Source organism: Poecilia mexicana, unplaced genomic scaffold, assembly GCF_051168715.1.
Source record: "Poecilia mexicana isolate PSO_F unplaced genomic scaffold, ASM5116871v1 scaffold_17, whole genome shotgun sequence".
Taxonomy (NCBI): domain Eukaryota; kingdom Metazoa; phylum Chordata; class Actinopteri; order Cyprinodontiformes; family Poeciliidae; genus Poecilia; species Poecilia mexicana.
In genome coordinates, this window is record NW_028263386.1 from 6,857,487 (window position 1) to 6,884,861 (window position 27,375).

The 27,375-nt window shown below is 37.5% G+C and overlaps 1 protein-coding gene across 1 annotated transcript in view; it reads left to right on the forward strand.

The window, feature by feature from the left end:
* Positions 1-1,034: 1,034 nt before the first annotated feature.
* ak5 (adenylate kinase 5) overlaps positions 1,035-27,375 on the forward strand; it is a 95,437-nt gene continuing 69,096 nt past the window's right edge. Inside the window, exons 1-5 of the mRNA XM_088014746.1 lie at positions 1,035-1,423; positions 3,254-3,440; positions 8,948-9,115; positions 12,197-12,369; positions 16,932-17,045. Coding sequence (XP_087870872.1) covers positions 1,364-1,423; positions 3,254-3,440; positions 8,948-9,115; positions 12,197-12,369; positions 16,932-17,045 — 702 coding nt within the window. The 5' untranslated portion in view covers positions 1,035-1,363. The remainder of the gene's footprint in view (positions 1,424-3,253; positions 3,441-8,947; positions 9,116-12,196; positions 12,370-16,931; positions 17,046-27,375) is intronic.

The following is a 27,375-nucleotide window of genomic DNA, read 5'->3' on the forward strand; positions in this document are numbered from 1 at the left end:
CCAACTCACAGCTCATTATATAATAATGAAATCTGTGAAGTGCAACTCAAGCTACTGTCTTAAACTTTTATATAATTTTTAATCAGAAAAGCAGGGAAGAGACTGGAAAGAGAGACAAACCAACAAAGCCTAAATATATAAAACAAACCTCTGAAATACTTTGGAGCCGTAATAAAGTGGTGGTCCAGATTTTAAAATAATCAAGATTCATATTGATTGATTATTTGTGGAAAGTTCACATTACTGGTGAGATGCAAATACATTTTACTTAGCTAATAATATTTATACAGAAGTAAGTAAAATGCATCAACATAATAATATACCAAACTACACAGTTACTTTTTATTAATAGTCTACGAATATTTACTTTGTAAATATGAATTTAGCCCAGTCACATTTTGAAAGGAGTCTTCTATCAACTTGGCCTTAAATGCCACTCAGAGAAGAAGAAGACAGTTAAAAAGTGGGAACCAGAGTACAGTTTGCAAATGAATAAAAACCAGATAATCAAAACACTCACATGTTGAGACGATACCAGAAAATTATAGAGAAAAATTAGAAATTTCTTATTTTGAAAAGTCAAAAATATGCTAGAAAAAAATCAGAAAATTTGAGATTAATCTCAGAAATGTTCTAAACAAAAACATTTTTTTTGGAGGAAATGTTCTCCCTTCTTTATCTACACTCACCTTAAATTAATAAGCTGTCGTATAACCGTGTCTTCCATGCTACATCATTTATAAATCTGCACTTTATCCACACTAAAAGCTTGTCCTAATTTTCTTTTGAGTTTTAAATTTTTATGGTGTATATTCAAACATTTATGATTTTAGTAAAAAGTCAGAAACAATTTGCATGACTCAGAGAAAACAGTCGTAATTCTGAGTTTAAGAGCAGACGGTTTTTTCAGTGGCCCTCATCCTCTTTTGTGTGGACGCGCTGTGCGTAAACATGAAGTTTCAGTTCTAACCGCAAACGCCACCAGGAGGCGTGGCATGCGCTCTTTTGCATACAGAACCCGCAAGCTGCTGTCAGCAGAGCACAGACCGTCCAAACCGGAGCTGCACGCTGCAAGCGAAGCGCTGCGGGAGGCGAGAAAAAGAGTCCAACCGAGCCACGCATCCGCACCACTGAGAAAAGGAGCGGGCGGAGGAAAAGGAGGAGGAGGAGGGCGGCGCGGTGGCATCACCTGCAGGAATCCACTTGAGAAGTCCGCAAGGACAGGAGCGGAAAAAATGCGCTGAAAGGAGATCTGTCACGAACTCGCTCATTAACCAAAGATAAATCAGAGGGGAAACAGGTGGGAAAAATCCGCCTCCGATAAGTTTTTTCATTTAAAAATAAAGAGGAAATCCAGCTGGAGATGAATACCAACGATGCCAAGGAGTATCTGGCACGGAGGGAGATACCTCAGCTGTTTGAGGTGAGAGATGGAGCTGACATGATGTCTGAAGCGTTGCAATGTGCGCTGGAGAAGGTCTTATGTGTCATCTTTTACCAGTGAAGCAGAAAATATTACAGCTGAAAGCTTAAAAACAAGCGCATCGTGCTGGTTTAATGATTCAGAAGCCGTTTTAAAAACTGTAGTGAAACATATATATTATGCATTTTAAGTTATTGCAGATGTTTAGCAGATAAATGTAAAAATAATGACTGTTTCTGCAAGAATGCACGCATATTTAAACAATATAAGTGGCAGTCTTCCCACATTTCTCTCACTTCTCACATCATTACGTTCTGAGTTTGTAGCAATGTTGATATAAGATTACTTCTGCGTGGAGGACAGTAAATTATCTCCTCCACTTACTTACAGTCAATTCCCACTGTGTTGTGTGGCTAATGTATGCAAGCAATCAGTGCAATCACTGCTGCTTATCTGCAGTCATCATAACTACTATTTTGGTGCATGCAACTGATGCTCAGATGCTGTTTTCATCATCTGTCTGACCAAAAAGTAGATGAAACTTCTGGAGGCTTTTCAGGATGTATTAGAGGTGGAGGAAGGGTGGAAATCAGGAAGGAAGTCCCTGAGGAAAGTGTTGTTTGGGAACAGTTAGGGGAGAGGTTTTTCCTTTTTTAATAGTACCAATAGAAAGAAAAGGTCATCGGGGTCCTCACTGCCAAAAGGACAAAATCTTAACAAGCATTTTTAGTCCAGACTTGTGGAAATATCTTAGTAGACTTGAAATGAGGCAGAAACTAACTTATAAGTAACTTTTTAGCACAATATACTAGCTTCTTTTAGGGAAATAATTCATTAACATGGATTAAAAATACTAGTTTCACTGGCAGAATATTTCACTTATAACAAGACATTTTTCCAATTTTATAAGCAGAGTACCCAAAAACTATAAGTATGAGTAGTGATACTTCTACATATTTTTACTCAAGTAAAAGTAAGTAGCCGTCCAAGAAATTACTTAAGAGTAAAAAAGTATTATTACTGAGTAACTGATTAAATTATCAATAATATAATTTAACATTTAAAAATTACATCATTAGATGGACCAAAATATAAAGTTAAGTGGAAAAGTTTGTATTTTAAGGATGAAAGTGACAATAATTCAGGCAAAAAATAACAAAATCAGGCAAAATAAAATTTTTCCAAATCAGTTTCTTTCAATACAAAACTTATAAAACTTTAACAAAAACCGCAGGTGTGTGTCTGGTGAATTTCTGGTCAAAATATGTTTCTTCTTGATTGAGTGGGTAGAAAATCCAGAAATTTTACTCAAATAACAGTAGAAATACTTCATAATAAAAATACTGTAGTAAAAGTAAAAAGTATAGCGTAGTAAAAATACTCCTAAAAGTTTTTTTGTTTTGTTTTTTTCAAGAAGTTAATTGAGTAAATGTACCAGATTCTGGTTATGAGTGAAATAATCTATCAATAGAACCAGTTCTTTTTTATCAAAGTGAAGGAATTGTTGACTCTAAAGATCCCGTATGTTGCTGAAAAGTTACTTATAATTTAGTTTTGTCTTATTTCAGGTGTAATAAGATATTTGCAAGAAAAACTAGACCAAAAACACCTGGTAAGATTGTGTGTTTTTGCAGTGCTGCCCTGTTTTGCCAGACAGGGTCATGGACGAAATGAGATGATTGGTTCCCCAGCCGCAGCCCAGACAGCAGGCAGGTTTTGAACTTTAGATCTCATTAGTTGCTCAGCTCCACTTTACTCCCACAGAACAACAACGATGCGCTGTCGCCTCTCTCCTCTAACTTTACACCTCATCCTCTGCGCTCCCCACAGAGTCTGCTGACAGGTTTGATGTACTACCGGCCCGATGACCCCATCGACTACTTGGAAGGCTGTCTGAAGAAAGTCCGGGAGCTCGGCGGCACCGAAAAGGTGCGGTGGGACACTTTTGTGGGCCAGGAGAGGAAGTCCCTTCCTCCGCTCAACGGCGGCCAGTCGCGCCGGTCGCTCTTCAGAAACGGTGAGGCTGCAGAAAGGTCAAGGTCTTTTAATGCGAACTACTTGTCCATAAAAGTAGGAAAACGTTTTATCACAAACTGTATTATCAGTGTTTCACTGATTATGTGGTACACCAACACAAAAGAGTGCCGAAACATGAAGAAATATTTATTTATTTCAAACTGGTTTTTAAAAACAAAGAAAGCCAAGAACAAAATAATACGTTAAAAACATGTTGTGGTATTCATATGTCTATTCAGTTTGCTAAAGAACCAACAAATAAGTTATAATCCATTAAAACCAAATAATTACAAACTGACAAGAAATTAGACCTAAAGTATTTAGTAAGATTTTGTGTTTTTGCAGTGTAGATTTGCTCACCAGCGGCTTAGACTGAGCAGTTCAAGGCCTTTTAATGGGAATTTATCCACAAAAGTCGCCAAATGCTTAAAATATAACCACATAAAATATATTTCTATCTGCTAACAAACACAAAACTGCAATAAAAATGTTTTAAAAAGTAGTTACCCGGTGAAAGTCCTTGTTGGCCCCACTCACTAACCCGTGAACGTTCGCCTCCAGCCGGTAAATATCCCACAATGCACCTGTACATTTAAAATTTACAGCACAGCTGTGCACATGATGCAATCACATCCCAAATACTTTCAATATGCATTTCAGTTCAAAACCTTACCGTATTATCATGATGTAGTTTTTACAGCCATTTGTTTCAGCGCATTTGGTCACAAACTGTATTTTATTGATTATGTGAAACATCAACACAAAATAGCACCTAATTACCAAGAAATGCAATTTGTTACCAAGAAACTGGTAATTATATAGTTACCAGTATACTTACCAACACAAAACCTTACCAAGTATATTTGGTTTACTTTCTAGTGCAAATATTTTAGTTCACACAAAACTAACTTACATGTAACTTTTGAGCAACATATCGGAGTTTGTTTTAAGTCAGTAACTCCTTAATATTGATTAGAAAAAGTACAAATTGCAGATTATTTAACCTGTAACTTGTGAAAATGTCTTATCATTGTATTAAATTTACTTAAAACTAGTTTGTCTCATTTCAAGTGTGTTAATATATTTGCAGTAGAAACTAGATCAGATTCTTGGTAAGGTTTTCTGTTTTTTGCAGTGTAAGTATATGAAGTATATGCATTCATATTCTGCCATAACGAGTAAAAACTTTGGTGAAATTACTGTCGCAACTTCTTTTGATTATGTCTCAATGAGTTCTTCACCTCTGTCTGACACTTTGGGTTTTGTTCCTCTTTGGTTCGGTCAGTCTTGTTCCTGTTCTCCTTTAGTTCAGCTCCTCATCGTCTTCTAGTTATGTTTGTTTCATATAGTTATTTATTGTTACTCTAGTTTCATTCGGTTTCGTTTCATTGGGTCTAGTTATTTCTTAGTGTTTGTATTTTTGCTTGTTTGCTTCCCAATTTATCTTTGCAAAACAGCTGAAGCTCAGACTGAAGGGAGAGCTGGAGAGCTCATGTGAACTTCAACATTTAAGTCTTGCTGCAGATTATTAATTATATTTGACGAGGCCATTTTAACACATGCATACTCTTTGATGTTAGCTCTGCCTGCCTGTTTCGGGTTGCTGTGCTGCTGGAAGACAAACCTCTCTCAATCTTAAATTGTTTTCGGCCTCAAACATCTTTTATTCCCTCCATCGCAGTTTAATCGTCTCCACGCCTGCAGGTTAAGGCGAACGGCCTTGTGATTGTCAGATTCACTGCAAAAACACAAAACCTTACCAAGTATTTTTGGTTTAGTTTCTAGTGCAAATATTTTAGTACACTGGAAATAAAACAAAACTAATTTACAAGTAATTTTTCAGCAAGAGATATGAGCTTGTTTTAAGTGAATAAATGCTCAATGCTGTTGAGCAAATATTAATTCCAGCGGCTGATTATTTCACTTATATTATGGGGAAAAGTCTTGTTGTATATTTGACTAGAAACTAGACCAGAAATGCTTGTGTTTTTGCAGTGTGAGACTGGAGACAGTGGGATATTGTTTTATCACCTAACCTTGCCTTAAACTTCTCCACAACTCGGTCTTCATCGCGATGTTTCTCTACTAATGTTACAAGAATCAGAATTAACTTCAAAATTTGTAATTTGACTTTGCTTTTCCATTGCTCACAGCGTACACACATCAAGTATAAACATACAAACTTATGGAGAAATAAGATAAGAATGAGGGAACCTTATGTAAATATATTTGCAGACATTAAAAAAAAGGTTTGATGTGACAGTGCAAAAATGCTTTTTATGTCTCGGCAGAGTATCTGACTGTAAGATGCTCATCAGAGAGGCTATCTGGAGGAAGAAACTGTTTTTTGTAAACGCCCTGTATCTGTAACAGTTTGTGTCCAGGATGTGTGGGGTCTGGAGAGATGCTAGCTGCCCTTTTTGTGACCTTAGACTTGTAGTCAGCCCTGATGATTTATACTGATACTCTGATTACTAATTAGATAACTAATGGGAAAAAAAGGTTGAACTTGTTGTATCATTTATCATGAAAAATTTCTTATCATGGTGACAGTTTCATTCATTGTTGTCACAGTAAATCCCAATTAATGTTTAAAAACTTCAAAACTGTCCAGGTCAGGATTGTTTTTAACATTCTTCTCCACTGTTCGTTTAATAAATATCAAACTTGAAAATCAATAAAAACAAACAAAAACAAATAACTACCCATCGTAACCCCAGTTAGTGTGCAGTTTAGTGATATAAATCACATTTCTTTATGCGACTTGCGTCATAAAGAAAGCATCACAGATGGGAATGTTTAACAGTATTTATGTCATGCAGACATAAAAAGAAGTACCAGTAGCAAATAGTTCTTATCGACAGTAATTCCACATAATATTGTGATAAAACTTTAAATCCATACTGTAGGCTGAACTGGGTTTTATTTAGGTTTATCAGCATAAAGTAAGATGAATACCACGCTTCTCGATTTTTTATTTGTAAAAAAATAAAATAAAAACTCAATGTGATGCAGCAAGGACAGTCACGCATCATTATTTTTTCACTTAACAGTTATGTGCTACTGTTAGGTCTGTCATAAAATTACAATTAATCACATTTAAATTTATGATTCTAATATGAAAAATTGTGATGAAATACAAGGGACATGAATGCTTCGTAGTTCTGACAAAAGAAGTAAAATGTTTTACAGGTAATACCTAATTTAATAGCAAAAAATTGTCACGAAATGTACGTAAAAGTAAGAAATAAAATGTTTTTCTTTTGAAGAAAGCTAAGAGCATCCCATTCTGCTCCGTGTTTTAACGGTGAAGGGTGCTGACATTTGCAGAGCATCTTGAGGAGTTTATTCGCAGATCCTCTGTTCAGGCTTTTGTGTTTTCCTTTGAAGTACAGGACGGAGAATAAGAGGTTTCTTCCGCTGGCTCTAATGTGATGTGTATCCATGTGCGTCACCCACTCACGCTCTGAAAAGTGCCAAAAGTGAGACACCTGAGCTCTCGCTGCAAAATTGATGTTTTTTTGTTTTTTTTTGTTTGTTTGTCAGATAAGCCGTTTCCTGTTCAGAAACAGTGTGCAGTGTGCATTTAATTGCCAACGTGAATGAACTCACTTCACTGGAGACAAACTTGTGCAGTTAATCAGTAATCTTTGTAATCTTTGCTGTCCTTTCAGCGGTTATCAATTACAGTTACAACCCTGTGCAGGTGGATGCAGTGCGGAAAATCCCTGTTTATGCAAAACCTGGTCGAAATTTGCAAGGCAAAATCTAATTCAGATACACAGAGGCAGAATCGGCAGGCTAATGTTTTTATTTAAACTTTAACGCTTCCTTTCTTATTTTCCGAAGTATGGTATTTTTGCTGCTTTGAAAACAAAGATCTGCAACATCCTGTCTGTGTCTGAGCAAGTAAAAAAAAAATACCTGTAGTCATTCTGGTTATGCCACAAAAGATCGTACAAATAAGAAAAGCAGTGACCGGCAGGTTTTCGATTTCAAGAAAAAGAAAGTCTGAAAGCGGCAGTGTTTTGCTGAGCAGAGCGGCCGGCTGATGAGCGTTATTGATAAATGGAGCTTGTGGCTGAAGCTCATATCTGCCAGGTTTCAAAAGCCTGAGGAAAGGAAAATCTGCTCTGATGTCTTAATTTCATCCCTGCCTCCCGTCTGATTTATGCCACTGCAAAAACACAAGAATTTTTGGTCTAATGGACTATGATATTTTAACAAATATGATAGTTTTGTCTTATTTCTAGAATACTAACTTACAAATAACTTTTCAGCAAAATATGAAAGTTTGTTATAAGTCAATAATTTATAATATTGATGAAAAGTACTAGTTCCACTGGGAGATTATTTCACTTATACTCTGTGTTGGTTTATCACTAAAAATCTCATTAGAATGTGTTGAGGATTGTGGTTATAATGTGGGAAAATGTACAAAAGTTCAAAATTTAGTAATAGTTTTGTATAGTAGAACATAAAAGTAGAAGGTAGCAGATTGTATCAGTAATTTGTAAATGTATTAATAGCATTAGTGTTGTGACAGATACCGTGTTTCCCCGAAAGTAAGACAGTGTCTTACTTTCTTTTTATCCCCAAAAGCCCCACTATGTCTTACTTTCGGGGTATGTCTTATATTGGAAAAAAATTGTCGAATTTTTTGTTTTAACCATAAAATTAACGGCAGTGACAAGTGCAGGGGACGGCGCGGTGACGTATGGAGAGGGGGACGGCGCAGGCGTGGGCAGGAGGCGGCGCTCATTTGGATCAGACGGAGGCGGCAGACGCGGTGAGGTATGGAGGGGGGGCGGCGCGGAAGTGGGCAGGAGGCGGCGCTCATTAAGATCAGAGGGAGGTGGCAGACGCGGCGACGTATGGAGAGGGGGGCGGTGCGGACGTGGGCAGGAGGCGGCGCGCAGCTAGATGAGAGGTGTTTCCGGTTTATATTAGCCGACCCCCCTGAAACCCCCGATACGTCTTACAATCGGGGGTGTCTTACTATCGGGGAAACACGGTATGTATTCAATACTTAAATCACCAGAAACTGAATTATCTTGTTTTGCTTAGTTATGCAAGTTTTACTTGATTGGCCATTCAGACAATTTTCACTGTTAGTGTGAATACTGGTTGTAGATAATGTTCACTATAAATATACGGCACTAGCAAGCAGTAAACTTGCTAGTGCCAGCAGACAGAGACAGTGAAGTCTCTGTCTGCTCCCTGTATCAGTCATAATCTAGTCTTCTGATAAATTAGCCCGTTGACTCTGTTAAATGAAGTAAACTGTTAAAACATAGATATGCTACACAGAATATTAGCAACCATAACGACGCAGTTCTGTTAGCATAGGTAGCTAATATGTTGTTCTCTCTAATTTACTGTAAAGTCAACTCATCAATTCCTAAAACGACTGAGACGTTTCAGGAATAGTCGTTTATCGATGTATAAATATAACTTTGTTTCAGAAATCTGAGTTCATGTAATCTCGTTGCTGTCTTTGTGCCACAGTTTTGCCCGAAAGCCCCAACTTCCCCTACAGACGGTATGACCGCCTCCCTCCCATCAGCCAGTTCTCCATCGAGAGCGACTCGGACCTGTCAGAGACGGCCGAGCTCATCGAGGAGTACGAGGTGTTCGACCCGTCCAGGCCGCGACCCAAAGTCATCCTCGTCATCGGTAAGGGAGCGCTGCCAAAACGCCAACATTCACAGCGTGTTTTCCGTCAGATGAGAAGCAGAAAAGGTGTGTGAGTGTGTGTTGCGTCACAAACGGTCATGGGCGGAAAACCCGGAGAAGTCGGAAAATATCTTGGAAAAGTCTAGAATTGTCCCCACAAAGAAATCATAAAAGAAACATTTGAATCTAAACAACATCAACATGAAAAGGCGAAAGAAACAAAGAACTAAATGAATCCGCCATTCATCAAAGAAAACAAATAAGAATAATTTTTTAGGCCCCCCCGCCGTCTCTGAAGGAATGGTTCAGTCCAACGTGTAGGAGGAGCAACAGCAGCTGAAGTGCCGAGCTAGCTGTGGCTAGGCAGTACAAACACTCTTCAGTAAGTAAAAACTTAAAGCAAAAGACGTGTAACACATTTTATTTACTCTCACTGCTCAATAGGAAGAAACACATTAACAATAAAAATCAGACTGCAGTTCGTTATTTCATTACTTCGGCTGAATCATGATAAACTGCCTTGGAAATCAAAACAAGCATAACTCGTTACATTGCTCTGATAGACTTGAGCTTTTTTGTCAAAGGTAGCAAATATTTGAATCATATTTAGCCCTTTAACTGATATTAATGAGAACAGTTTGAAACGGGAGGGGGCAGAGGAGAGAAAGAGCAGATAGAAAAACAGAAAATTATGCCTTTATTTCTTACCATCAGTGTAGAGCCTTTATATTGGGTTCCATTTGTGTCAAAAAATAAGTAGAAAAACATGAGGATATTTTTCAATAAAAACCCTGGTGCTTTAAGTGTTAAGTTTAAGTTATGGTACTTCCCAGATAGTTGTTATTTCTACCTACTTATAGGTTCTTAGGCATCCAGGACATGGAAAAATCTATATTTATGAGGAATTTTATTAAATGGAGTTACTCATTAAACCTTGTTTTTATTTAAAGCCTTAAGTGTTTGTAAAGGTGTAGCAGAGATTAGATCAGTGACACTGAACCAAACCAAATATCAAAACATTTCAATATGAGTTTGACTTCTACAGTTCTCAATAATTTGTTTACTGACAAAAACACATGTTTGATGTGCATTTCCACTTGATAGTCATTTTTGGTCCTGCAGCTTTAACACATCAAAAAACTTTTTAATCCACATTTTACATGATGTTTCACTATAACTTTGCCAAGCCCCCCAAAGTTGATCTTAAGAAATTCCCCTGTTCATGGTCCCCCCACCGATAATGAGATAGGATTTCCTCCCTTGCAAACGATGCTCAGTGCTTTCATATTAAAGGATTTAGAAATGCAAAGATGCTGAAGTAGAACTTTGTGGTCTGGATAGGAATCTAAGTCTATTTCCTGGTATCCGAGCTCTCTACGTTTGTATCATCAGAGCTGATCTTGCTTCATGTTCCTCAGTGTGTTTGACACTCCTAATCTGATTTCCTTGGCGTGCCTGCTTTAAACTGTCAAATAATCTCATTTATCTTGTTAATCATTTCCACAACAACCTACCTTAGCTCAAACGCAGCCTCAAGTCGGTTTATAAAAAATCGAGAAGAAGCAAGAAAACAACTTCGGTCTCTTCTTGAAGCTCTTTTTTTTGAATGGCTCCCTGTGGAGGGGCTGATGGGTGTTTGTCCTCGCAGCACAAAGCCAGTCCCTGTCCGTCGCTTTAAGAGCATGCTGTGCCCCGGTTTTGAAGGGAAAAGCAGCATGGCAGCTGCTGCCACCTCTGCAGAAGATCATGTGAATGTTTTGTGTGTCAGGTTTCGCAGAAAGCTGTTAGCTGTGAGGAGGATGTTAGGATGTGAAGAAGAATTACAAAGTGCAAATACAAAGGACCTGTCACGACGACAAATTATCCCAGACGTTACTGCAAAAAATCATAATATTGTTGTTTTGAGACCATTTGCAAGTAGTGAAATTGTAATAATGCAAGAACACGATGTCAAAGATCAATAAACTTTAAGTGGAAGACATCTTGCATATCCAAAATAAATAATCAAAACAAATCAAATGGATACTAAAGTCCCGGTAAACACAATTTTCCTGAAGCTTTTTGTCATGCGGTCTTTGGTAGAAAGAGACACGAGGAAAACAAACAATCACGCAAATGGAAATTAGTAGTTTTAATTTATCTCGCTGTTATTTGATTTATTGCTTTTTGTGGCTTTCAAACAGATTTTGATTTTATGCTTGTCTGAATCCCTAAGAGGAAAAATTAAAATAAATACCTTCACAGTCCAGACTCTTGTGAAATTCACAAAATTATCAGATCAACAGCATTTTCTGCCATTTTTATTAGTAAAAATGTGCAAAAACACTTAAAGTAAATCCATCTTTTATTTTAAAAACTCTCACTGAAAAAAGACAAACAATAGAAATTTAATCTGAACACAATTCATGTTCCTGTTGAATATTTGCTTTTACAGAGAGAAGAACTTTTATCATTCATCTTTGAACAATCTCTTTAGACCAAGGGTGTTCAAAGGAGGGTCTGGGGGCCATTTACGGCCCCTGCACTCATTTTGTGCGGCCCGTTCAAACACAATCCATGGAACCTAATCATCTGAATTTTATTTTATTTACGACACACTATAGTCTCAACCTGGCAAAACTCAGAGATTTCCAGAAACCTGGAAATGAAGCAAAACTCTGAAAAAAGAGCATTCAGGTTTCCACAAGGTTTCCCTCGGCGTGTAAGATGATCTTACTCAAGTTTCTGTTTTTCTTCATCAACATTCAGGCAGTTTTACTCAAATGATCAACTTCATAAGGATCTGTCACTGTTTGTTTTGCTGGAATATAATCATTTTATGTTTGCAATTCTGCTTTAGGTTGATAAGAAAATGTTGACACCATTAATCCAAAGATATTCGGTGAGAAAATGATTTTTTACCAAATGTAGGAGGTTCACACGTACCTGTTTCTTTATGTCCTTCTCCTCCTCCACAAACACACTCTTACACACACAGGCCTGATTTCTCTCACCAACACACACTCACCCACACACACACGACAACAAACCTCCCCAAAAACATCAACAGCTCTCTCTCTCTCTCTCTCCCTCTGTACTCAGGTGGCCCTGGCAGCGGCAAAGGAACACAGAGCCTGAAAATCGCCGAGCGCTATGGCTTCCAGTACATGTCTGTGGGCGAGCTGCTGAGGAAGAAGATGATCCACAATGCCACCAGCAACAGAAAGTGGAGCCTGATCGCCAAAATCATCACCAACGGCGAGCTGGCGCCGCAGGTAGCCGAGAAATAGGGACAGAGACGTGTTGGCGGGGGGGCGGGTGAGATGGACTAAATATTTTGGGAGAAATAAGCGGCATGTCCAGACACTCGGGTCAGGTTGTTATCACAGCATGAATGCAACGAGGAACTAATTGGCAGAAGGCGCATGACAAGCATGCTGGGGAGAGAGGATGCTTATCTGTCTTATTAGCATCCATCTTTCTAAGGTAATTACTCCGCTTGGAAGAAAAAGAGCGCTGACCCCCTCCCGTGGCTGTTTACGCTTCACTCTTTCTAACAGAGTACCTAGCATAATTACAACACAATAACATATCCCCAGTTCAGCGTCTGACATTAACTGGCTTCACCTCAGAGGTTTTTTGTTCTCTACCTGTTATTAAAAACCAACTCAGAGCGACATCTCAAACAACAGAGAGCAGGAACCTTCGATAAAAACAGCTGCAGCCAAGATTAAACCGGCAAATGCTCAGCAAAACTGACAGGCAGCACAAGAGACATTTTCTTTATGCTCTAAAGTCTCGTTTTCAGTTTGGAAACTCTTTTTAGATTTCAGTTCATCCTTAAAGCTGCAATATGGAATTTTTACAAAAATGTTTTTTTGTTAAAACTGCAACCATGTTGTGACAGAATAATATGAGACAGATAAAAAAAATGGTCTTAGTGCTGTCAATCAACATCACGTACTTGCTGCTAAATGTGCTAATGGTGGAGAAACAACTTACTGTTACAGGAAAACCATTTTTCAGTGGCTATGCTAGCTTGAGCATTTACAACAAGATATGCTATCAGGAAGAAGCTCTACCATAACAGAGAGAAACACAGGAGGGTGATTGACAGCACTAAGACCCGCCCCCTGGCTCTGACTGGTTGTTTCTAGTTAGCACTGGGAGAAAGCAGAGGAGTTCCGTTTTTTTCAAAGATTATCTATCTCATACTGTACTTTCACAATAAAGTGACAATTTCAACAAATATGGGAAGAATATATATATATTTATGTTGAAAAAAGTTACATACTGCTGCTCTAAGCTGTCAGACAACTTAAATCCTCACAAGTGGAGTGAAAACTGTGGATAAAACAGCATAGATAACATCAGCAGTTTGACAGTATTTCAGACATTTAAAACAAAAAAAATAATCAGTTATTGATCTCAACTGAAGTGAAATGCTTACATTGTTTTTCAGCCCTAGATTGATGGATCATTAATATTAGAGAGTATAAGTAGGTAATACTGAAAACCATCTGAGTGATAAATCGTGTTTGCTCTTATTGTAAAATATTCTACTCCATATATTAAAATACCAAACAGGTGGAGTAACTCCACTCGTTTTTATTGAAAACATCTCCAGAGGAAGGTTTTTACGACCTTGTGATGTGTTGCCGTCGCTGCAAGGCCGTGACACAGACATAAGCCTTGGACCTTGTCATAAAGAGCCCGTTTTAGCTTGATGATTCTCATGAATTATCCGCACTAACCGCCTTACTCATCGTTCATCTTCCTTCTCCTGACATGTCTGAGACGTTAGTCGGTTCAGTCGAGATGAGGCAAACAGCAAAGTGGGCCAACCAGCGATCATAAATCAAAAAGTGGCTGCTTGGCGTCGAGTCATACTGTAAGTCTTGGTTTATTTATGAATTAAATTACGAAGCTGCGGCTTTAGTTATTCCTACATTGTTTCTTGTTGTTGCATAAGGAGTTAGCTAAGATTTGAGTGTGCCTTGTATGAAGGAAAATCCACATTTTGTCAGATTACCTCCAGAAATTTCTGCATTATTTGCTTTTTATCTGATAGACCAGCAGAAAAATGTGCTTGTTGGTGAAGTAAACAGAAAATTGAGACACAGATTTCTAATTTTGTTTTGCAGAAATCAGTGAAGTGTGTTGTGCATCTGTTTTCAAACCTATTTACTCCAGTAAGTCTAGATAAAACCCAGTGCAACTAATTAGTTAGTGGAGTCCATCTGTGTGTAGTTTATTCTCAGTATAAATCCAGTTGTTCTGAAAACACCATAGATGTTTTTTAAATGGTTTTTCGCTGAGCAACAGACAGGTCAGAGATGAAGTTGTGGGGAAGTTTTATTAAACAGAAGCTGTTTAATAAAAACAAAACAAAAACAAACAAAGTGCTTATAAAGCAAGATGGCCGCCCTGGGCGTGATGAAAAAAAAAAACATCCAGATTTTCCAAAAATTAAATCTTTACAAACTAAAACCTAAATGAATCAATAAAATCGATTTAATACCCAGCCCTACAGCCTGAACACAAAATTTCTACTCTGAATATGTGGTGGCAGCATCATGCTGCACAGTTAAAACAAACAAACAAAAACATAATTTTTACGGTAAAACACCATCAGCTCTAGTTGCCAGAATCCACCATAAAATTCCAGGTAAAACTGTTTTTTCCTTAGCAGTTAAATGTCTTTCTTGTTGTTAATTTTACGATGAAAAATGGTGCTGGAGTCAATATTTTACCACAATAGAAAATGTTTTAAATGTGTTTATCCATAAATAAACATGAAAACAACCTATAAAATTAATGTACAAATGTAAAATATACAAATTATTGTTTTCACTGATTAGTTTACCGGTACATCAGATGAACAGTTTTAAATAATTTATAGTTCATAGATTTTTCCTGTCACAGTTTTACTGTTAATTACCGTTGAATTACAGATATTTTTGTGGTCAAGATGCTCAAGCTTTACTGAGATTGAGTTATTTTACAAAGATGATTAATCAAAATGTCCTGAAAGGCTTGTAGTTGTTTTTCTAAACAGTGTTGACTAAGGAGGGATGAACGCAAATGAACTTTCCAGATTTTTATTTCTAAATTCTTGGAAAACCATGAATGTTTGTGGTCATAAATGTGAAAAGAGGCGACTTCTACAAGGCACTATTCAGGATCGATTGGAAAAAACTTGAGTTATGTTCATCACATAAACACATTTTTCTAAATGTGATTAGAGCTGTAATAGCGCTGAAGTTGCAAATGATCCAATAAGGCTGAAAGCTCAGATGAAGCAGCACTTCACTCAGCCAGAAGCTGTTTGTCTCTCTGAACCTTTTTCTCTTAGAAATCCCACCTGTCCTCTGAAAGGAAGCTCTTGGACTGTCGACAGCCAGCTCTAAAATTAAACACAGAAAGCACAATTGCTTTTATTCTCTTAGTCTCTGAAGTATCTGCATCTTCAGCAGAGAACAGGGCAGTTTTAGAACCAGCAGCGCATTATTTTGAGGAGTCGCTTCTCCTCACTCTTCCAGCCATTTACAGTCTCTCTCAATGAAACCATCTTGATCTTTAGATTAGTTTGAATCCCTGCATGGATGGATGGCAGCTCCCATTCGGAAACTAAACGCCTCGGTTAGTTGGGTTATTTTTAGAGCAGAGCATTGCATCAAGCATCTCTGCCATACTGCAAATTACTTTCTGCCCAGAGAGATGCGTTCGAACATGTTGACCTCCTCCAGCCATGGGGAAGTAAGTGATGCTAAGAGAAGTTGACGTCCTCTGGCTTCAGGAGGTCGTCGCTCTGCCGCAGTTACAGCCATTAAAGAAACCATTAGATAAAGATGAAGACATCAGTGGAAAATGCGCAGCTTCAGTCACCTGTTGTCACTTTACTACAACAAACTTTACTGGTTTTCATCAATTAAGTTCATTTGTATAGCACATTTCAGCAACAACTGTCAAGTGCCATCGCTACACATCAAAATGTTGATTAATGTTTTATTTATAATGAATCAAAAGCGACTCTAAACTTTTTAGTCTACATTTAAAGAATCTCGGTTTTTCGGCTGTTTTGGAGGTTTTTTTAAAGTTTGTTCCAGATTTGTGGTGCATATAAGCTGAATGCTGCTTTACCATGTTTGGTTCTGGGGATGCAGAGCAGAACCAGAACCAGAAGACTTGAGAGGTCTGGAAGGTTGCTATGGCGACAGCAGATCTTTAATGTATTGTGGTGCTAAACCGTTAAGTGATTTATAACGGTGCGTTCACAGAAACACCTCAGACGCTTCAAGTTTGACAAGTGTGCACTTTTGGTGCATCCACTCCAAACGCATTTTGAGCGTCGGACGCGCCTGGTTTACGTTCAAAGTTTATGTAGAGCGTCGGACGCATTGGACGCGCTCGACATGTCAAATGCTCAAAACGCTCGAAACGGTTCAAATCGCGCCGCGCTAGACACTCGAAATGAGCTGCAACTGACCGTCGACATGCCTCCACACAGACTATGAAAGGTAACCAGACGCTCAAAACGTGTTTAGTGTGAACGCACCATAAACTAACAACAGCATTTTAAATTCCACTCTCTGAATCTGAATATTTTTTAAGCACTGTAAATTATTATTTCTTTATAATCTGTTGCTGAAATGATTCTCTCTAAGGAAAACACCTACCCTCTCGGTTGTTTTGTATTGATCCAGAAATTAATGACCGCCCTGCAGATATGGCAGAATCTCTTTTATCGCTTTTTATTAAAAATAAAAAAACATCAACAGCTTAGGCACCGGATGAAGGCACTCATGAATCATGTTGCTTTTGTTATTTCTTTCAGGAAACCACAATAACTGAGATCAAACAGAAGATTATGAAGATCCCAGACGCCAACGGCATCGTCATAGACGGCTTCCCGCGAGACGTTGGACAGGCCCTGTCCTTTGAAGACCAGGTGAGTCTCTGTTATTAGACCCATCTGTCCTCGTCTGTCTCTAGGATGATATTCCCACGTTTACTTTTCAATCACTTTCAAGGAAAAATCATCACTGCAGGGTTGTTATTACACATGGATTTCATGGAAGTCGTCTTGCTCTCGGCTACAAGACAACATGTTGCTGTGGAAACGTTCAGAAATAACCAGAAAGTCGTACTTGTAAACATGAGCTGCAAGCTTAATAAAATATGCAAATGAGGCAGTCCCAGTCCAGCTTTCTGGCTCAGATGTGAGGACGGCATCATCAGCTGCTCTGTGGGTTGTGTAACCCCACAGGTTATTTAATGCGTTTGATATCAAGAGCTGAGCAACATCACAGCGTCACTGTAAAGGCATTTAGACGCTTTGATATCCACGCAGAAATGCCAATGAAGGTACTTTACAAGTTTAAAGGGGAACAACTGTGCAAAATTCACATTTTGCACGTTTTTTGGGTCTCAACTGCTTTTAAATACAAACAAACATCCAGCCGTTTCTTGGCAATAAGTTAATGTCTTTTGGTGTCTATTTCAAAAACCTTCTGAATGTAACAAATCAGCAGTTGCTGCCCATCACCTAGCAACCCCAGCGAAGGCTAGCTGGTTACCTGGCAACCCAAGCAGAGTTCCAGCACATTTGGTCAGCTGGTTTTTAAATATTTATTTAGGTTTTCACATTATATCAAAAAAAATATATAAAAAATTGCAATTCCAACCAGGAAGAAGGAAGAAAAAATTTAAAGGCCCTAAAACAGCTCATTCTGAAAGGAGCTCAAAAGGAGGTCAGACTAACATTTCATTATTTAAATTTGATTTTGTGTAAAAAATGTACTGAACATGTTCTTATAAACAATAGTCCTATTCTAACATGTTCAAAGACACTTCATGGGTTACAGCTAAAGCCTGTGAGAGTTAAATGATGTCAAAAAGTGCATCTGGAGAATTTCTCATAGTTTTTAATGTATATCTTTTAGTTACGATACTTGGATTATTTTTGGGAAAGTTTTTGTATAAACTCTTTTAGTTACACAACATTGGCAAAATGGTCTGAAAAGTCGACCACATCCAGCAGCTAAATTATTAGAGGCTGCTACTTACCTTTGAGCAAAGTTAAAGTTACACCAGCTGATAAAAAATGTTCTGCTGAACTAAGAATCAAATGGAGACTTTTTAAAAATCAGTTTGACAACTTGTCTTAACCATTAGCACCATTTTCTCAGGTATATAAAGTTTATAAAGGCGTAGAAACTGGAGCAGAGGGTATTGATCCTGATACTGAGTTGAAATCCTTGGATTTGAGACCAGCATGTTTTCTCCCCTTCTCTCTTTGCCTGTTTCCTGTCTGACTGCTCTCAGTAACAGCCCTGAGCACCATAAGGATAAAAAAAACAAAAAACAACACTTTCCTGGCGCTGTAGATAAAGTTCTGCTTGGCTGAGTAAACAGAAAAATCACATTTTCATTTCAGAAATCTCTTATTTGATAAGTGACAGCTCTGATTTACAGGGGAATCATTTAAGTGGTTTAATTTTTGATCCAGTGTTTATTTTTGTTGCTGAGAAACAGGGCACATTTCTGAGAAGGACAACATCCAAATAGTTAATTTGTTTGGGTTTATCTGTCTGTGGCATCAAATTGAGATGCTGTATTTTTCTCCTGTGCAACCTGGAGTTTCATTTATTTATGTGTGAAGTGTGTCGTGCCTTCATCACCACTTTGGCTGTTTCATCACTCCGTGTGCGTCACGTCCCTTATCAGCACTGGCATGAGTTCACACCAATCCCACTCATTGTGGGAGCAGAGGTAACATGGTGACATGCTGCTGCTGCTTTCTTATCCTCTTACCAAACTGTCCAATAATTATCAGCTAATGAACAGGTATTCATTTAGCCTTTTCAAGTATCTGAGCCGTTATAATCCAAGAGCACACATTTTCAGTCTGAAATCAGGATTTCATGTGTTTCTTCTCAAATCTTGTAATGCTTGTACTCAAAACTTCTCTTCGTGCTCAGACATAGACTCTGCTCGGACTCTCTGCTCACTTACAAAACCTTCTCTGCTTGCTTCTGGAACAAAAATGCACCGTCGCCTGGCAACCTCTCAGCCAATAGAATGAAAGTGCTGTACTGGGTGTATTCGTTTCCTTCTAGCGGGTATGCCTGTGTGGCTACTATCGATTGCAGCAACCTGCGCTAGTCACTGGATGTAGGGAGAAACATTGACGTCAGCTTTCTGCTCTAAGTTGCACTAAGCATCCGCCAGCAGTGATACTGATCGCTAACAGCTACTGATCGCTAATAGCTACTGATCGCTAACAGCTACTTATCGTGTTTTATGAAATTTTAAAACAGGGTCAAAGGAGATCGGCGGCAATAACGAAACCAAACGCTGTTTCTGCTAGAATTAAATGTGCTCGATTTATTTCCCCACAGATTACAGCAAAATAACATGCATCAAACACTGTTGCTGCTAGAACAAATATGCTCGATTTATTCCCCACAGAATACAGTACAAAACACTCTATGACTAAACACGTGATGCTCGATTCATTCAAGTTGTCAGCGCTTACCTCGTGAAACTTGGCCGGAGAGCCTTCGGCCTAGAGACAAGCAGCAGCATCAACGTAGCTGGGCATTCGAACGCAATCCACAGCAGACTCTGACAAAAACCGCGGGCTTTTTCATATTTTATCCCTTAAACAAAGGGATGCCTGCGTGCAAAGGGGGAATGGCCATTTCCATCCTTGCAGGCGAGCCATCCAATCAGAGGTAGCCGCTCTCTGACCATGAGCCAATCATGGCCTGAGAGCGTGAACCAGCAGACCAATCAGAGCCCAACCCAAGTCAACCAGAGCTAAGCACGCCCTGTTCACGTGATCCGCATGAGCTTGCAGCATGATCAATTTGTATCAAACACTGAGCAGAATAAGTTTTATCAAACAAAGAAAGATCAAATTATAAAGAACAATAATCAAATTATAAAGAACAATACCCTGAGCAGTTTTATCAAAGAACAAAATAAATGAATGATTATCAAAGAACATAAAAATACAAAATACCAGATCATATCGCTAATAGCTACTGATCACTAATAGCTACTGATCGCTAACAGCTACTGATCGCTAATAGCTACTGATCGCTAACAGTTACTGATCGCTAATAGCTACTGATCGCTAATAGCTACTGATCGCTAACAGCTACTGATCGCTAACAGCTACTGATCGCTAATAGCTACTGATCGCTAACAGCTACTGATCGCTAACAGCTCCTGATCGCTAATAGCTACTGATCGCTAATAGCTACTGATCTTAGGCAGGAGTTTGTTCACCCAACCAACCACATCCAGTGGCTAGCACAGGTTGCTACAATCAACAGTAGCCACGCAGGCATACCTGCTAGAAGGAATCAAACGCACCCAATACAACACTTTCATTCTATTGGCTGAGAAGTTGCCAAGCGACGGTTCCAAAAGGCGGTTCCAAAAGCAAGCAAGCAGAAAATGTTTTGTAAGCAAGCAGAGAGTTCTGCAAGAGCGTGAGGAGAAAGATTTGAGTAAACATTACAAGTTTTGAGAAGAAATACATGAAGTCCTGCTTTCAAAATAAAAATGTAAACAAAAATATTAAAAGTTTTGAGAACAAAAGACATGAAATCCTGCTTTCAGACTGAAAATGTGAGCTCTCGAATTATGGCAGAAAAATTCCCCCATAGTTAACTTAGAAATACCCATCAGCTGATACTCTGAATGTTTCACTCAAGGGATTTGATAAATCACCCTCTAATTCAGTAAAAATGTCAGAACAATAGCATTTTGTAGATGTTTTTTGCTGGAGATTTATAATGATTAATTTGAGCTAACATCACTATGCCAATAACTATGAGTTCAGCTTTGTTGGACAGGGTAGTAACTAGTTACATTTACTTGAATAACATTTTTGAAAAAATTTATGAAATTTTTCTGTTGCTTAAAATGAATTTCAGGGATGAAGCAGGTTTGGCTCAGAGAGAGGCTGCTTGCTAAACGTTTGTGTTGTGCTGCATCTCATCTTTGCAGTGACATGTAAAAAGGGCCGGTTAAAGTGGGCTGCCTTAGCTAATCAATTGGCTATATGAGATCTGCTTATGTCAGCTGATGGGCGACGTAAGAAGCCATTTCTTGTCAGGGACCGCATTACATATTCCTTCTGTGCCACCAGATACAGTGCAGGCACACAAATGGAAGTAAAGATGCATAAAAATATGTATCTGCCACGATATGAGAGTCCTGAATGACTCATAGCTTATATTATAGATATATAAATTAACACAGTCCAAACTACAGCACCACAAAGCAAACATTACAGATTGAACCCCACAATTAAAAGCACACACAGAGGAATTATTGATGCTGAAAGTTAACATAGTCACACATTTTTTGTAGTTTTTACAAGATTTGTCGTGTTTCAGGAGCTGCTGACTGTAAAATGTGCCTCCACTTCAGCCGTCAAGTTTAAGCTAAAGTCTCTATTTGCACTCATTATACTGTAGCTTCCCAGGAGGTTTCAGAGCTTTATTTAGCTGTCTCCCTCACAATGTTGCCATTTTGGTTCACTACCGCTCTTCTCGCTGCATTCGCTCCTGCAGACACCTCTCCTCTTTTAAAGCATAATTTCTGCCTGTGACAAATTGTCTTCAATGCTCAGAAACCGGCTGAAATAAGAAAGTCTATTCCTTTACCAGACTCAATATGGTTGGAGTTTGTGAAAATGGCTTTTTGGGCTCTTCTGTCAAACATCTGTAACATGGAGGGTTGCACTTCCAGCGGAGTGTGTTAAGTATAACTCCCGGGTTTCGTAATGAACTGTCAGTCTGTCTGCGATGTTCCTCACCTTTCATGTAGCGAAAGCAGGAAAATGCGAACAGGATAATGTCAAATAAGATTCAGTGCAACAGAGATATACTGTAAAAAGTCAACAGTAAAACTGAAAAAAGAGAATGTTAATTGGTCAATGGAGTTCATTGAACTAATTTTGTTTACATTTGTTTACCATAACAAATTAACTTAAATTAACTTAATAAATTAACTTAGATAAGCTTAATTTGATTAGTTTTTACCAGTTAATGCATTCTGCAGCAGTGCATTATGGCCAATGTAAATAGAACTGAAACTCGGAAATATTCTAGAAAAAACAAGGACATTTCTGCACTCCAAAAGTCAGAAAAAAACTCAGAAATTTTGAGATCTGTCTCAGAAATTTTCTAGAAAAAAAACAAAGAAATTTCTGAGCTCCAAAAGTTGAAAATTTGTTGGAAAAGTTCAGATATTTTGAGATTAGACTCAGAAATTTTCTAGAAAAGCCAAGGAAATTTCTGAGTTTCAAAAGTCAAACATTTTCAAGTTTTGAAACTCAGAAAATTTCCTTGTTTTTTGGCAGGAATTTGCTCCTATTTTTTTCCACATCTACAATCAAAAAAATCAATCAAATTTTATTTGTATAGCCCATTTCAGCAGCAAGGCATTTCAAAGTGCTTTACATAATTAAAATAAAATTAAAATAAAAACAGCATGTGACATTGAGAAAGAGAAAGACGACCCTACTACGACGCCGTAGCATTCCCTTTCTTTAGTTTACATTCTTCTTTTTTTGCATGTGAAATTTTTTAACCTTACGACCAGATGGAGCCATAAAGCGCTAGAGGGTTTTTTATTCTTTTGTGGGAAAGGATAATTTCTTTGCAGTATAAATGAATAATTTTAGCAACATTTATGCCATGTTGAATTTTACCAGCCTTCCCTTCATGGTTAGAGGAACCAAACCAGACATTAAACCATTAACTCTAATATATTATTTATCAGTAACTGTTTATGCACTGTGCAAAGTGCATTAACACTTTTGGTAAAACAAACCACCAGAAACTGCTTTACTGAACCGAAACCAAACAGCCGTTTTTCATTGTTGAAGCATTTCAATGAAGATGCAAATACCGGTAATGTGTAATTAAATGAGTTAGTTAATCATGCTTGTCCTAGTTGCCTGTTCTGCTCTTTAAAATGAGCAGAACAGGTCATGTTAACTCATCTCAAATGAGATGAGTCATTACTTCATCTCATTTTAATGGGCTATATTAGACATGTTTTGTCCCTACTGTTTGTTTTTTTGCCTCCTACTGAGTGACCCAAAAGAAAACAGGAAAAATAGTTTATATAGATGCACATGTGGATGGAAAATATTTCTGGTTCACGCGACGCTAAGATATAAAAACCTGACAGGACAGAGAAACCGCCCTGAGGAGAAGAGCAGTAAACACATTTAAAAATCCTAAAGGAGGATTTTATATAGTGTTTGCTCTCCTGCTGTTAGTAACTGTTGGATCACATGGAAATGTTTTCACTGTAGTCAAGTTTTTAGCTTGCAGGAATTTGTTTTTCAGCCCATTTTTATAACAGATTAACTCTTTTTACATGACTGTTTATAGCTAACGTATCCAAACTGCTGTGTGCCCCACAACCTTATTTGTCTCAGTAGCAGGTGTGATATGAGGCTTTTGATTTGCTTTATAATTGCATAATAGCAGAACAGAAAGCCGAGGATGAGGAAGAGGAGCAGGAAACGGGGAAACCTGGCCGTAGGAGGAAGATGTGTACGTGTGAATAATCTATGCATGAGGAAGACTCAAACACAGAGCTTCCTTTTTCTCAGTCAGATTTATAGATGAAGTTTGATGTGAGGTTCACGACCTGCTGGACTGGATTTTATTGCAATAATAAATACAAATGGGTGACATTAAATTCATGTTTGAATTTACCACTAAATCTAATATTTATTTAAGTTATTGGTTTTTCTGACAGTTAATGATTAATCAGATAAAAAGGGCATTTTCTTTACTATTTCACTTATAACCAGGGTTCTGCAGTAACTAGTTACATTTACTCAATTATATTTACTTGAGTAACTTTTTTTGAGAAAAAACAAAAAACTTTTAGGAGTATTTTTACTGTGCTGTACTTTTTACTTTTACTGAAGTATTTCTACTCTTGAGTAAAATTTCTGGATTTTCTGCCCACTGAATGAAAAACAAACATGTTTTAACCAAAAACTCACCAGACACACACCTGCAGTTTTTATTAAAGTTTTATACGTTTTTTGTTGAAAGAAACTGATTTGCCTGATTTTACATGAATTATTGTCATTTTCATCCTTAAAATACCAAAATTTCCACATACATTTATGTTTCGGTCCGTCTGTTGATGTAATTTTTAAAAATTAAACGATTGATAATTTGGTCCATTACTCTGTACTTCAGTAGACGTTTTACTAAATACCTTTTACTCTTACTTGAATCATTTCTTGGACGGCTACTTTTTACTTTTACTTCAGTAAAAAATATGTTGAAGTAGTGCTACTCTTACTTGGTGATATTTTTAGGTACTCTACACACCTCTGCTTATAACAAGTCATTTTTCTAATCTTATAAGTGAAATAATCTGCCAGTAGAACTAGTACTTTTTATACTCTATTGACTTAAAAGTCTTACGATTGGCTTTGTCTTATTTTAAGCATTCTAAGATATTTGCAGCAGAAACTAGACCAGAAAAGATTTTGTGTTTTTACAGTGCAGATTTGTTCATCAGCAGCCTTGGTTTCTTTTAATGTGAATTTATCCACAAAAGTAGGAAAATGCCCTGAAAGTTGACCTATTTTGTCCCAAACTGTATTTTTATTGATTATGTGACACAACAAAACAAAAAGACTTTGTGTTTTTGCATTGTGTCAACACTTATCTTGCTAACCCTTTCATGTTATTAACATAACTTGCTCATTTAGGATGTAGGTCAGCTGGTTGTTCGCAGCCTTCTGATGCGATTAGGAGCTTCTCTTCCTGTAGAAGTCGTATTTACCTCTCTGGACAGCATCTCTGAGTTGTTTCCCTCCGTCTGTGTGGCGACTGGACCTCTTCTCGCCGTTACCGTGAGGAGGAAACATCTTGGCTTAACGAGAGCTCCTGTGCTCTCGTCTCCCCCGCTCCGCGCTATGTGACAGCAGATTCCTCCCAGAATAAGCTCCCTGCATGAAAGCTGCCCCAAGGCTACAAAACAAATAAACTGGATGGCATAGTATGAGGCTGGAACAGCGACAACACAACAGCGACAATTCCTCTGCAATTACTGGCTCGGCGGTGGAGGTTATAAATTAGCTGTAATCGTGGTTATAATAAGCACCTCCAGCTGTTTAAGGCATGAAGCAGATTGGTTGTGATTAAACATAGTTTTATCTCCTCGCCTCCACATCTGCTGAGAGTGAAAACAATGGAGATAAATACATGGTTAAAGGCGAACATCCTCTTCCTCATTTGGCATTCAGGGAGCCTGGAAGTCACATTTAGCAGTGCTGTGAATTGATTAAGAAATTTAATCAGATTAAACACATTCTTATGGAAAAGGATTAGGACCACTGGGGAGAAAAGAATTATGACTTTTATTCTCAGGATTATTTGATGGCTTATTAAAGCCGTTTGTAGCTAGAAAAAACAAACTCAGACATTTTGAGATTAATCTCTGAAATTTTATAGAAGAAATACAAAAAATTCACATTTGCAAAAGTCAAAAACTTTTGAAGATTAATGTCAAAATTAATTTATCTAGCAAATTTTTTGACTTTTTGTGTTTTTTCTGTTGAACATTTCTTAAGGATCATTTCAAATTTTCCAGTTTTTTTATAGAAAATTCTCAAATTGATATAAAAATTTCCAAATTGTTTTAATAGAAAACTTTTTAAATTAATTGATTAATTTTAGAAATTCCACAGTATTTTTTTTCTAGTTAATTTTTGACTTTATAAACTTTTTTGTAGAATATTTTTAAGATTAATCTCAAAATTTCTGTTTTTCTAGCAATTTTTTTTTTACTTTTCAAACTTAGAAAATTTCTGTTTTTTCTAGAATATTTGAGCTTTTTCCAGTAAATATTTTTATTTTTGAAACTTTGAAATTTCCTTGTTTTTTTCTAGAAAATTTCTGAGATTAAGTTTTTTTCCAGCAAACTTTCAACTTTTCTTCCAGCAAACTTTCAACTTTTCAAACTCAGAAATTTCCAAGATTTTTTTGAAGAAAATAAATAAATAAATAAATAAATTCTGAGATTAATCTCAAAATTTCCGTTTTTCTGGCAAATTTACAGTTGATCAAACTCAGAAATGTACAAGTTTTATAGAAAATCTTTTAGATTAATGTCAAAATGTTTGATTTTTCTTCCAAATTGTTGATTTCTGGAGCTCAGAAATGTTCTTGTTTCTTCTAAAAAGAAAAATGTCTGAGGTGTTTGGTGGAAATTTCCTCCTTTTTCTATCCATATTGGTCATAATACGCCATCACAGAATTCTGACTTTAATCTCACAAAACATTTTGTTTTGTGTCAAGGAAGCATAATTGGTCACCTTTAAGCTTTTTAGATTGACGCATTACAGTTGACAGCGGTAATATTTAATTCCTCATATCAGAAATTGCTCAGTCACGCTTCACAAATAATAACCTCCAGAAGTAGTTGAGCTCACGAGGTTGTTTTTATTGATGCAGGTTTATTGGAATCGCTGTTTAGATCTCTTTTTAAAAGGGAGAGTGATGGTTTGAAGACGGACCCTGAGGTTAGATAAGGTGCCAGGGGACATTCAATGGAGATGAAAACACTCAGATAATACAAGCTTGCACTTTTGTTTGCAGCCGTGTCCAGGCGACCGGGCAAAAACAGCTCCTACAGTCACCGATGACTAGACAAGAGCTGATGCCCACTCTGTCGTTAATGTGCACAAGCAGCAGGCCTTGTATTCACAATCGAATAAAGTGACAACTGGTTATTAAACAGGGGTCTGTGAAGCTCGGGAGCAGAGGAGAAAACAAACAGTGCTGTCCTGAGACAACATGAGGCACTGACGAGAAAGTGGAGGAGCAGATGAGAAACATTTGATTTCCAACAAGCACGACGGAGTATTTGAGTTGTTAAAAGAAAATATAAAAGAAGAGCAAAGATTTAGCACTGAAAGCTGCAAGAAAAATGTATTTAAAAATAAAAGTACACAGCAAAAGGAATGGATGGCTGACAAGCAGAAAACAACCTGAATTAAACAGATTCAAATAGAGTTCAAGCAGGCTAATGGTGGTCTTTGTTTCTATAGTTACATTAACTTTTAATGCAACTTTGCTGACACTAAAAATTACATTAAGTCAATTATGATGGCATAAAATATGTTTGTTGCAAATTCTCAGGTAAATATGAAATATTTTCTTGCTTTTTATGTTTTTCAAAAGAACTGTGGTAAAAATAATCATCCACTAGGC